At 39.3% G+C, this 13,299-nt stretch overlaps 1 protein-coding gene across 1 annotated transcript in view; it reads right to left on the minus strand.

Annotated features, from left to right (window-relative positions):
- The window catches only part of MAP7D3 (MAP7 domain containing 3), a 37,200-nt gene extending 25,440 nt beyond the window's left edge, over positions 1-11,760 (minus strand). The window contains exons 1-6 of the mRNA XM_081115380.1: positions 11,447-11,760; positions 7,128-7,226; positions 6,949-7,032; positions 5,274-5,437; positions 1,538-1,649; positions 892-996 (exon numbers count right to left, since the gene is read on the minus strand). Coding sequence (XP_080971506.1) covers positions 892-996; positions 1,538-1,649; positions 5,274-5,437; positions 6,949-7,032; positions 7,128-7,226; positions 11,447-11,507 — 625 coding nt within the window. The 5' untranslated portion in view covers positions 11,508-11,760. The remainder of the gene's footprint in view (positions 1-891; positions 997-1,537; positions 1,650-5,273; positions 5,438-6,948; positions 7,033-7,127; positions 7,227-11,446) is intronic.
- Positions 11,761-13,299: the final 1,539 nt, after the last annotated feature.

Raw genomic sequence — 13,299 nt, forward strand, 5'->3', positions numbered from 1 at the left:
GAAGGCCTGGGGGTGGGTGGGGACTGGGTAGAGGAGGGTAAAGGGTGGAGGGGATATAGGGGACATCCGTAATACTATCAATAATAAATTATATATATATATATATATATTTAAAAAATTTTTTCAAGTAATAAAAAGAAAAACAAAATATATTTTACATTAGGCTACCTGAGCCCAACAAACCCTTCTGATATGATTAACACACAAATCAGCCCAGCCGGCATGGCTCAGGTTATAACCTCCTGGTTATGTTCCCGATTAGGGCACATGCCCAGGTTGTGGGCTCGATCACCAGTGTGGGCATGCAAGAGGCAGCAGATCAATGTTTCTCTCTCATCATTGATGTTTCTAGCTCTCTCCTTTCCTCTTTGAAATCAATAAAAATATATATATTTTAAAAATACACAAATCATGCCGAAACCGGTTTGGCTCAGTGGATAGAGCGTCGGCCTACGGACTGAAGGGTCCCGGGTTCGATTCCGGTCAAGGGCATGTACCTGGGTTGCGGGCACATCCCCAGTGGGGGATGTGCAGGAGGCGGCTGATTGGTGTTTCTCTCTCATCGATGTTTCTGACTCTCTGTCTCTCTCCCTTCCTCTCTGTGAAAAATCGGTAAAATGTATTTAAAAAAAAATACACAAATCACAAAAAGAATTTATACTAATATTTATATGATATGTTAATTTTATATATACATACATTGATAGTTATATTGATATATTGATGAAAATACAAAATAGTAATGACCATCTCTTTTGTAAAACAATGTGGTACTCTTCTGTAATAAATCTAAATGTGGCACAATCTAAAGAAGTGGTACTGTAAAAATACATATAAAGAATTGATTTCGTTGATTTGAAATTCAGTGGAATACATGAAATAACTACTTACTCTTGGCAACAGAATTCTGAACACCAGGAGATGACAGTGTCATTTGTTTGTGTGATCCAGAAGTATCCTGTTCTAGTTTTTCAGTAGATACAGACAGTTTCTTGACTGAGAAAAGACAGAATTTTTACTGCACTCATATTTTTAAAAAGCATCATTAGTTGAAACAGAATGAGTTCGTGATGTAGTTCTATGGAGCCTAAGCAGGCATTAATTAAGTACACAATGTGAGTCATTCCTTAAAAGCTATGGAATTTAACTTACGTTTTATAAAATTGTGTAGAGTTATGTCACATGTAGCATAATTTACAGTATGTTAATAGTAAACAGGGCAGAACTAGTTTATTTTAAAACTATCATTGGAAAAAGTGTGTCAAGCTTGTTTGTTATTAATCATTTTATACTAACTGTAAGTTTAACTGGGTAAGACTTTGAATATACTGGATAAAATAAAGTTACAAAATTTGCACCTTTTTCTCTTGCAATCTCACAACACAGGTGAAATAGTATGCATGTCAAAATGTACATTGGGGCATTTTCATTTAAGATACAAAACTCAAAACCTTGTGGTAAATGCAACCTTATACTAATAGACAATATTTAAACATCAGCATGAATGAACTTAAAGTTTAATTGTTGTATTAATTACCCGTTTTACTTTCAGAGTTCACTGTCATAGAGCATTCCCATGACCATCTTTTTTGACGTTCAATACGATTGCTCCGCTCCAATGTACGAGAGACAACAGCTCTGAATTTCTCCTATTTGAAATAAATGCAATAGTATGGTAGTTCCCAGAGGGAAGGAGGTGGAGGGTAATAAAGAGTAAAGGGTAAATATATGGTAACAGAAGATTAATAGAGTTTGGTTGGTGACACTCAATGCAATATACAGATAGATCATGTATCATAGAAATGTACACTTGAAACCTACATGACTATTAACCAATGTCATTCCAATAAATTTAATAAAATAAAATTTTAAAAAATTAAATGCCAAATTAATTATTAAATGCCAACAATTTTTACATATTTTTTTTAGTGGTTAGTATATTTTTGATCTGTGGGTTATAAAACAACACCATCATCAAATTTTTCTATCAGGAAAATTTCTTTTGTATCAGGTAAAAGTTAAAAATAGAGACATGTCTCGCCTGTCCGGTGTGGCTCAGTGGATGAGTGTTGACCCATGAACTAAGAGGTCACTGGATCAATTCCTGGTCAGGGCACATGCCCGGGTTGCGGGCTCCATCTCCAGTAGGAGGCGGGCAAAAGGCAGCCAATCTATGTTTCTATCCCTCTATCCCTCTCCCTTCCTCTTTCTCTCTCAAATCAATTAAAAAGAAACATTTAAAAATAGAGACATGTCTCAGGTATCAATCAATATCAGTGCTTCTACTGAATAATTAGGTTTTAATCTTATAAATCTGAATCGAAGAACTGTGCTTCCCTCTGCTTATATCATTAGGAAAATTAGAACCAAAATTTGTAGCCTATTTCTACCAACTATACAAAGACTGAGGGTCCAATTTTGTGTTTATTAAGCATACATTATGCTATTATTTTCCCCTCTGCTTGATTCCCTCAAGTACCCATCACCTGGTTGTGGCATGTATATTTTTTTAAATATACCCATTTATAACATTTTAAATTCTGGTGTTAACTAATCCATTTTTTTAAAAAATAATAAGTGTGTTTGTCTTGAGCTCAACTTCAATTTAAACTTCTCAGGATAACAGCTACACAAATGTCAATGTCAGAGGGTAGCAAAACAACTGCACTGTCAGAAATGAGATGGTTTACTTTACTCAGATATTTTTCAATATCTGTGCTGAAATATACCAGATGAAAAAAATCAACTTCAGGACCAGGTTTTCTATTTTTCCCTGACAACCACTGTTTCTTAGCAACACCATCCTTACAATATCCCCACCGTTTCTAAGGGCAAAGAGGGTAAACATAACAGGAAAATGGAGAATCATCCGTATCCTTTGAGAATAGCAATCACAATTCTTGAAATAAAATTTATTTAAAAATGCATCTACGGGCAGTATTTTAAAATTATATTTCTACCAGAAAATTGTCCTAAATTACTTGGAAACCAGAATTTCTAGAAGCAGAAATTCATCTTGTATTAGTTGAGAACAATACTGATTTCTAAGAATTCTATCCTGCTATTTCCAAATGCATTGATTTCCAAATGAACCTGTGCTCTCAGGTTCCTTCCTGCATCTGTGGCTCAGAAATATCTATCATCCCTCCTCAACACCACCGAGTTTGGGGTTTTCCCCTGATCTACCTGCAGCCTACTTCTAGTGTCCCATGTCCCTGCTCTACTCCCTTACATTAGCTCTCTGGTGTTGAATCTTTTGGCCTTGTCTCGTCTTTCTGTCTCTTTTCCTGCCATGTTTCTGGCTTCCTTTCTGTCTACAGTTTCATTTTCTTCTCTTCTGTGTTATCTCTGATTCTTCTTTCTCTAAGATGTTATTTTTTTTTCTCAGTCCCTGAGATTGCCTCTCCCCTCCAGGGTCCCTCCCCAACTCCGCAGTTTTCTGTTTTACTTTATTTGGTTCTATGTCTCTACTTAGTTCATGTTCGTTCTCATTCATTCTCTCTCTCTCCTTTCTCTTTAACATAGATAAGTAAATTAAGGAGACGTCTCACAGAGGAAAAGGAAATGACCAAAATTCTAAATGAGAGTCCATCAAATACTGGAATGTGAAAAAAGACAGGATAAGAAACAACAGAAAAGGCTCAGAAAGACAGAGAAAGTGATAGTGGATCACGGATGGGGAAGAAATGGCACAAGGACAGTCCTAGAATAAGAAAGATCCACAGCCCTGGCCGGTTTGGCTCAGTGGATAGAGTGTCAGCCTGCAGATGGAAAGGTTCCGGGTTCGATTCCTGTCAAGGGCATATGCCCAGGTTGCAGGCTCCATCCCCAGTAGGGGGCGTGCAGGAGGCACCCAATCAATGGTTCCCTGTCATCATTGTTGTTTCTGTCTCTCTCCCTCTTTCTTCCTCCCTGAAATCAATAAAAATATATTTAAAAAAAAGATCCAAAGATGGAGGTAGGTGTTGGGAGTGAGGCACATGCAAGAGCAACTGTGTGCACAAGGAAGGAGGAAAAGTGAGCACCAGAAAAAGACACAGAGAATAAGACTCATGGGGGAAAAATAGAACCAAAGAAAAAAGAAAAAGAAATGTAAAAATTAGAGCAAGAGAAAAATAGAGGAATATAAAAACACACATACTGAGAGAACAACAGGCAGAAAGTGCAAAGATGAGCATAGAAAAAGAGAGAAACTAAAACAAAGAAAAGTGAGGCACTTCAGGCAGAGAACCAGAAGACAGACTACGACTTGCTTAGGGACACTTGAGAATCACTGGAATAAAGAAAAGAGAGTATGCCCGCAAGAAAAAGAAGGGTATCACAGAGAATTTGCTGGATTCAGAAGAAAGTCAATTTACTCAGAGTAAAGTAGTGGAATGACCTACAGGAGAAAAATTTGGTGTCAGAGAGAATCCTACAGAATGAGACAGGAGCCAGATGTCCATGTATAAGTAAGTAATGAAGGACAAACTGAGTAAAGAAGGACAGAAGGGAAAAAGAGAGGGTATCACAAAGGCAGTGACTCATGCCAAGAGAGTGCCAAAGACACTAACAAAGAGTCCAGAAAGGAAAATAGAGCAGTGGGCCACAAAACAGACAGAAAGAAGGGAATGTGACAAATGAACTAGAGGGAGGGAGGAGAGAGACACAGAGAGAGTGTGTACACACAAGAGGGAATCAGGTGAATGCATAACAGTAGATTTGGCTAGGACTCAGTCATGCAATTAGAGTTGTAAGAAGTAAGCCCATCAGATGGGGCCTTGTCAGGGAGGGCCAGACTGTGGGTCTGTGCATAATAGGAACTGGGCCAACACTGAAAGCTTTCTGGTAGGAGAGAGAGCCTTTCAGAGTAAACCCCAGGCCACAGGCACCCCGTGTGCCATGTTCTGAAGGTGGACAGGGTTCTTGTCCTGGATCTGCAAGGCTCCTCTTTACCTAGGCCAGTGGATCTCAATTCTCAGATCTGATTGGGACAGGAGCAAGAGTCTCTAATATTGAGGGGAAGAAATGAAGAAATGGGATTGGTTCCCTTCCCACAGGTTGGCCCAGTAAAGGCAGAGACGGGCTTTAAAAAAAGTATTCCGCCCAGTCAGCATAGCTCAGTGGTTGAGCATTGACCTATGAACCAAGAGGTAGCAGTTCATTGACGTTTCTATCTCTATCTCTCTTTCCCTTGCTCTCTTAAATCAATAAAAATATATTTTAAACAAAAAGTATTGCAGACCCAGACAACACAGTATATCATCTGATTAATAGGCTAGAAAAATATGTACCCTTTCTTCCTGTAATTTTTGTTTTCTCTTTTCTTCAACGGATAGTCTTCGCTGTTCATCTTTCTGTTTTTGTTCACGCAGCTTTCGTTGTTTTTCTTCCATCTGTTTTTCATACTGGATCTTGGACTTTCTTTCTTTTTCAAGTAGTTGTATTTCTTTAGTAGCTGAAATATTCCAAATACAAGGTATAAGATCCAGAAAATATTAGTTTTCCACATTGCACACAATAAATAAACATTTATTGTATAAGTGTGGCCACCAAACAAAAACACCAAAGAACTAAATTAGCTTAGATGACTCTCATCCTGTCTGAATTTAAATTTAAATTCCAAATTAAAGAAATGTAGTTGCCGTAGACCAAGTCCAGCATGTCATAATTTTAAGAGTTTCATCAAAAGGTTGATGAAACTTGGGGGACTGAACAGGGTTGATTCACAGATGTAGTCACCATCTGGGAATAGCTAAGGGCATTTTCTCATACCTGAATAGGAAACTGATTGTGGCTGCCAGTTAAAGGGCATCTTAATCTACATGTTATTGCCTCCTACTGGCCAAACACCTGAACAGCCATAGGCTATTCCCCCATTCTGACAATGGACTCTGTACCCTTTGAAACCTTACCCATTGAAGTGGATTATCTCCACCTTGTGTTAATAAAAGCAAGGGTCCTAGACAAGGAGGCACTCTTCAGTTCCTTTAGCTGAAGGTCCTCTGATCCCCCAATGCCCTTCAAAATTATATCTCGTCTCTGGACTCTTTATTAGTCTCTGGATTTCTATGTCATCTAAGCAGAGCCCCTTTTCCAGATTCCTGAACCCTTCTTGATGCTGGGACATGAATCCCAGCATGTAGTTTCATACATTTGACGTTTCTGCTGATTTGAGCTAAAGTTAAGCATTAAAACAATAATTTTTAAAGACTACATGGCCAGAATGGATTTTTTTTCCCTTCAACTAGGAAACTTCTTTTAAAAGCCTCCTGATCTATACAGGCCATATTAAGCATGCCAATCATGGGCTTTGTCACATACTACATTTTGATGTTTTCCTATATTCAAATTTTCCCTAGTTTAAGCTTGGAGAGCATCTAGCAGTTATAAATAGTCTCCGGCTTAGAGCTAGGAAGAAACAGCTCCTTATCAAAACAGTGGTAATTGATATTCCATTTGAATACTAGTGAAGTTGGGCAATAGTATTGTCAGTGGATTTGTAAGACCAGAGGAGAAAAATACACAGTTGAAAAAGTATTTTTTCAAGGTGTAAAAAGATTATACTTTTAGATCTCAATTGATCCACAGTTACACTTGAGAAGCATAGCAATCAGTGAAAGATTCTATGTTAGGATTCTTAGCAGCTTCATTTTCATGTTTAGTATTATTTTATTGAAATCCCATTCTGCTGTTTCTACAAATGTTTAAGAGATATTCATACCTTAGTTTTCAGAAAATTAAAGCTAACAGAAATTACTTCAAAAACTAAACAACCGCAGTTAAATTTTTTTCATGGGCCTTCTTTATCTGATTTAATACAAACATTTAACCCAATATAATACATACTGTAAAAAGTAAGATCTATCATATAATCAGACTAGGAAAAGTAAGTAAAAACCAATTTGGAAATATATGACCTTAACATAAAATGCATTCATTAATTTTTTAAAAAAGTCTAAAATATACCATCCTGTTGTCTTCTTTTTTCTTCTCTGCGCTCCTTGGCTAATTTTTGTTTTATATCATTTTTAAGCACAGATCCATATAGCACTAAAAAAGAAAAGAATATAGTTAGACATTAATAGGATATCAAATTTTAATGATATGATATTTTGACATCTTCCAAAGCATTCTAGGAATTATACCTGGGTTACATACTGATCTTGTACTTGAGTATTGGTGTGGAAAGAAGCTAAATCCACTCTGATTACGTCTTTCTTCAGCAATGGCATTAGCAGCAGCTACTAAAATACAGGGAGATAAATAAAAGGGATTGGATATTAAGATTACAAACAGCTAATACAGGGGGCTGCAAAGCACAGCCTATTGTGCCTTTGATGATAAAATGTAGCAGATCTTCCATAAAGGGAAGTCATAAGACATACTGAGTTCATGATGTTCAACAATAATTTCACAAAAAATTAAAAGTGTGTGCTGTGGATGTGGCAGCATAACTGTGACATAAAGAGAGTTGTTAGTGGAAGTAGCAAGACAAATTTGTGGATGAGTAGTAGCTAGTGATTAATAGCTATCAGAAATGCATCAAAGACATTCTGCCAAGTGCTAGAAAAACTGAGCTGGCAAGGAATTGGAAAAAAATGTTTCCCCATAACCTGGGACTTTAGAAAACATTTGGAGTTTATGGATATTAGTTTGGAAGCAAAAGTGTCAACAGTGATATCCTCAGAGATCGGCCCAATATTAAGGAGTACATTTATAAATGACCTAGATCAGGGGCTTTCTACACTGGCTGCAGCCACCTAAACAGCTTTAAAAAATTAGCAATGCCTGCCCCTCCCAGCCCCCACTCTCTGAGGGGTGGGACCCAGGCCTTTGCAGTTGCAAAAAGCTCTATTCTGATGCATAGTGAAGGTGATGAACCACTCAAGGAATTTCCAGTGATGGCATTACTCTAGGTAGAAAAATGTCAAGCAAACAAATGTAAATTATACAATACAAATTTACATAAGTCTTGAGTAAATAGGTAGAAAATTGAGAAATAAACTTCAATAAGAGGGATGGGGGATGGGTGGAAAAGGTGAAGAGGAATATAGTCAATAATAGTGTGATAACTTTAAGGGTGACACATGATTACTAGATTTAGTGTGATCCCATTGTAAAGGTGTATAAATATCAAATCACTATATTGTACACCTGAAACTAATATAATATTACATATCAACTATTTTTAAATTTAAAAAATAAATAAAATAAACTTCAATAGGGGTATAAGATAAGGGGAGCACAATTTGAGAGAAAGTAAGAAAAACTACAATTCTAGCGTGATACACATATAATTTATTATAAAGGATTTCCTGAAACCTTTAATTCCATGTATGGCTGTTTCTAAAATGCCCCCCAATACTGGGCATCTTCAGGAAGAATAACAATGAAAATTCTTTTCTACCTTTGAATGAAAGCATAAGAAATATGGCCCCGTGATACTGCATACAACTCTGATTTCTATATATCAAGGAAAATATAACAGCTGAAGATGGGCAATGAAAACAATTAAGGTAACAGAGGTGCTGTCCTTGTACTCATAGAATGAATGGACTCTGAGATGTTAGTTGCCACTGAAGAAAGATATCTGGGAGTCATTTTACAGAGTAACCTTGAAAAGTGACATCATAATGGCTGCCATAGGGATCACCATTTCAAAAAGGAAAAAGGATTTTTTTTTACCCCAGAGACCTAACAGCTCAGATAATACATGACCTAGCTAAATTTGAAAATTAGACTCTTCTCACCTTCCTTAATAATTCAACTACTGGCAATTTTGTAGACCACAATTACCCTTTCAATTTGAGTACTAGTGTATTAAGAAAAAATTTAAAGTCTAGAAATTAATCCCTCTACATACTCCCTCCAACTTTTTGCACATTCGGTATTCTTAGAAGTCTCAAGGAAAGTCCATATTTTGGCACAATTTAGCTAACCAAAAGGACAATTTCCCTCAAAATGTAGAATTTTATCAGGTTTATAGATTTCATTAAACAGAAGTAACCTTAGACTTAACTATGGAGGGAATAATGAACCAAATCATATAAAGGTTAATGTGGTAATATAACATCAACCTTGATTTTTCGATCTTTATATCCAAATTCCTACTGGCAATAAATATATTCACCAAAAGGTAAATAAAGCATTTACCTTAAAAAAAAAAAAGAAAAGAAAAAAGAAAGCACTACTATGCTGGGGCGAAGACAGGACTACATTTAAAGAAAAAGTGTAAAAGACATTACAAGAAGAAAACCAATCTCCTGTGGGGAAAATTTACAATTAATCATGCTATCTAGCCCAATATAAGCCTCAGAATTGAATGAAAAAAATATATAGGTGCCACTAGGATGCCCAAGTTAAAGAATGCTTACACTTACTAGGTTTTTAAAAGATGTCATTGAGATTCTAAAGCCCCCTTTGCACATAAAACATTTTAGCTCATTACTGACTTCATGTAGAAAATTTCTGCTTCTCTCTGGCCCTCTTCCTCAACACATACACATACACACACAATCACATACACAAATACATACACACACACAATCTGTGTCACTAGAGTTCTGCTCCATTAGGGCAAACTAAATGCAAGAAAGAACACAACATGAGTAGTAAAGAATGGTCATCTTCCTAAGACTGCACACAAGCACAGCCAACCCCAAATGCTAAATCCCATGAGATGTCAATGATACACACCCCATTCTTATTCAGCAATTCTATATTGATTGCCACAGAGGTTGCTCTTGAATCCCTCTCAGAATTCAACATAAAATCTGAAGCCCTACCTGCCCATGACCTTTCCTCCCCATGATCCTTTCTTCTGTACTCATCAGAAATATTAGATCACAAAAACTATTTTATTAGGTAGGAAAGGGCATAGATTGCAAAAAATGATTGAACCGGGTTTTTTATTTTTATAAAAGGGCTACGGTTGTGGCAGAGAACCATACAATGAAACTGGTACAGATGAACAGATTTAGTGCTAGTCACTGTTATTTGGGCAACAGAATAAAACGAAGCAACTCCTACCAAGTGCCAAAACATCTCATTGACTCTGTCCCCATCAAGAAATGCTGAGACCAGGAAGGCAGTTCTGGTTAAGCATGTGATGCTTTCAATTTCTATCATAAAATGGGCAGCAAGGATGTTGGTCAACTAAGATTCTGTGTTAAGCCTTTTTTGCATGGCTTTCTGTAAGTTTTTCGTTTGAAATACTGTCAATTCAAGCAACTGTCCTATACCAGATTTTCAGATACTTTTCAAAGTTCAATACACAAATGTTTTGGGGGATTATCCGGAATGCTGGTTATTTTAAATCAATGATATACAGCAATGTGAGAGAGCTTTAGGTGTCCTTAAGCAATAACACAAATGTGAATTTATTGCAAACTGTCTCTTGAGAGAAAGAAAAGTTTTCTCCCGATGGAAAGTGTATTTGCTTCTGACATTCTTTGGGGAGTTCATTCAGAGCGTTCTGAAATAACATAAATCTAAATTAATTTTTCAATTGCAATTGAAAAAAACTCCCTAAGGATTTCAGTAAAAATCAATAAGATAGTTTTATTCAAGCTCATACAGGAGGAAACCACCCTGAGAACTAGCGAAAAGCAACCTGCTACAATGTAGCAAGAAATACTACCTCCCTCAGGTAGTGAAACAGTCTCGTGCGATAAGAAATGCGCTGCCAAATTTTTCAAAATTAACGATTTGGGGGGGGGGGATCTTTTTGGCGTTGGGGTAAGTTTAGGAGAAGTAATCAGTTCAGCCTAGGGTCTGCAAGATGTCCCAGGAAAGGTGACACCTTGGCGGAATCCTGTGAATCAGGAGGTAGAGAGAGCCACGTTTCACCCCAACTTAGGCTTCCTCTCCATCCGACCTTGACCAGGAGAGAGGTAAGCTTTTGGAGAGGCATGGATTGCGACCGTGGGAAAGAATCAGAGCGCGAGCGTCCTGGGCAGAAGGAAAACTCCAACCGCTGAAGCCTGGGAGGGCTGTGCCCGGCCGCGGAGGCGGTCCCGGTGCAAGGGGTCCTTCGGGGCGCTCGCGCATCCTCAGCAGCCCAGCGTCCGTTCCGCCAGTTGCGGGGGCGCACGCCTCCCCCTCCCCCCCCACACACACCCCAACAACAGGCGGGGCTCGGAAGGTCCGCGTAGTCCGGGTTTTCAGGCCACCCCCGCCCAGCAGCGCCCGTTACTTCCCTCGCTCCCGGGGTTCGGCCGTTGGCAGCTCTGGCCCGCAGTTGCCCCATCCGTCCCTGTCCCATCACAACTCCCCGTCCCGTTTCACAGGACTCCTGCGGGGATAAGAGCGGGACCAGACGGCAAGAGGCAACTCCAGGGTAAAGTTTTCTGGCGCCCACCGCTCAGCTCCAACGGTCTCCGGTCTCCGGGCCGCGGGAACCCCGCCTCCCGCGCAGTCCGAGCCCCCGCACCCTCCCCCCAGGAAGCCGCCGCCGCCCGCTCACTCATGCGTTCCCGAATCTCCTTCAAGGATGTTCTGCCTCCAGTGGCTGTGCGTTCCGCCATCTTCCAGCAATTGATCCCTGAGCCTCTACTGTCGTTGTCGCCACAGTGCGCAGGCTCCCGGCGCGGCCACCGCTCGGGCCAGGATTCCGCCTCCAGAAGGCGTGGTGGGGCGGCTCTGCCCTCGCCCCGCCCGCCTGGGACCCCCTAAGTGGGCAGCGCTGCTTTCCACCCACCACTTGGTGACCTGCCTGGCCGAGACCACCTAGGCTAATGAAACCCTCCGGAACATTCCGAGCTCTCCCACCCCCATTGTGGGGGCCAGCCAGTCAGCAAGCGGCTTGGCCATCCAACATTCCTTTTCCCCTTTCGTCACTTTTACCTGGCAACGCAGTAACATTCCTTCCTTCATTTGTTCGCTTAGGGAGCTTATACTGAGTATCTCCTGGATGCGCTTGAATCACGAGTTTGCTAGTCTTTGGAACACTACACAAGGAAAGTCCCAATTTGGAGGAAGAGGCCCAGGGAGAGGTAGTAAGGAGAGAGGTTTCTATGAGGTGCTAGGGGCCCGATCATGAGCAGAGATGTTCTTAAGTTGTTGCAAAATAAATCATGGCACTGTTAAGTCTCAAAGTTGTGCGAATTATCTACAGGGTGCTCATGGGTCTTTTAAGTGAAGGAGAGTATTCACTGGCATTAATCTCTCCAGATATTGGAGGAGACCCTTGGACTTTGCAGAATGTTTTTCCCACCCACAAAGAAAAACTTCCTTGGCTGGATGTGCCTTTGAAAATACGTCACTTTCATGGGTGTTTGCCTGTGCAAAGTGGAGTCACCTCCTTTATTAGTATGGTGTGGCACACGGTTTTAAGGAGCAGTTTATCGAAAGGGTAGGAGACTCCCAAATGGGGCAGGAGAGCACTTGTGAGATAAACACTTTTATGAGCCCACTGTGTCTCAAAATTACATAGGAGCTGTAAAATGGGAGAACCTAACAACAGCAAACACTTATTGACTCTTACTATGTACCAGGTACTGTTCTAACTGCATTGCATTTAATAATTCATGTAATCCCCTACTATCCTATTAGGTAGGTACCATTACCACTCCATTTTATAGATAAGAAAACTAAAGCAGAGAGAGGTTAAATAATTTTCCAGAGTCACACAATTATACGTAAGGGAAGTAGAATTTGCACTCAAAATGTCTGAACACGGTATCCATAAGCTTAGCCTTGTGCCGTAATGTTTCATGAGATTTCAGATTTATGGTATATAATTCATAAATGATTAGTATCCAGAATATATAAAGATCTAAAAACACATAAGTAAAAGACAACCTCCAAAAAGTGAGTAGAAAACACAAACAGGCCCTTTACAGGAGAGAAAACACAAAATGGTCAATTGACATAAGATACTCAAGCTTTAGCAGTCCAGAGAATACAAAAGTATCTTCAGATACCTACAGATTTAGCAAAAATTAAAGAGCAGGCAATAAATAAGTGTTGGTGAGGCAATAGATTAATACTAGTAAGGTGGGGGAAGTTTGGCATTATGGCAAAACCGCTGCTCCTATGCATATACAGAGAACAATGCTTTGCCTGACCTCAATGTTTATTAATATGGTACACATGTGATTAGGGTGCCAGCAAAGCATATGTTCTGTACACACACACACACACACACACACACACACACACACACACAAATTCAGCTTTGATGAATTTATCTGGAACTTCAAGAATAAAAAACCTGGAAAAATGCAACATCACCTTTGGAGTTTCTTGCCAAAATATTGAAATTGTTGAACCCATTCAGACAAATACAAAATACTGTGGCATTTTCTACAAAACACT

This window comes from Myotis nattereri (genome assembly GCF_964212035.1).
Source record: "Myotis nattereri genome assembly, chromosome: X".
Lineage (NCBI taxonomy): Eukaryota > Metazoa > Chordata > Mammalia > Chiroptera > Vespertilionidae > Myotis > Myotis nattereri.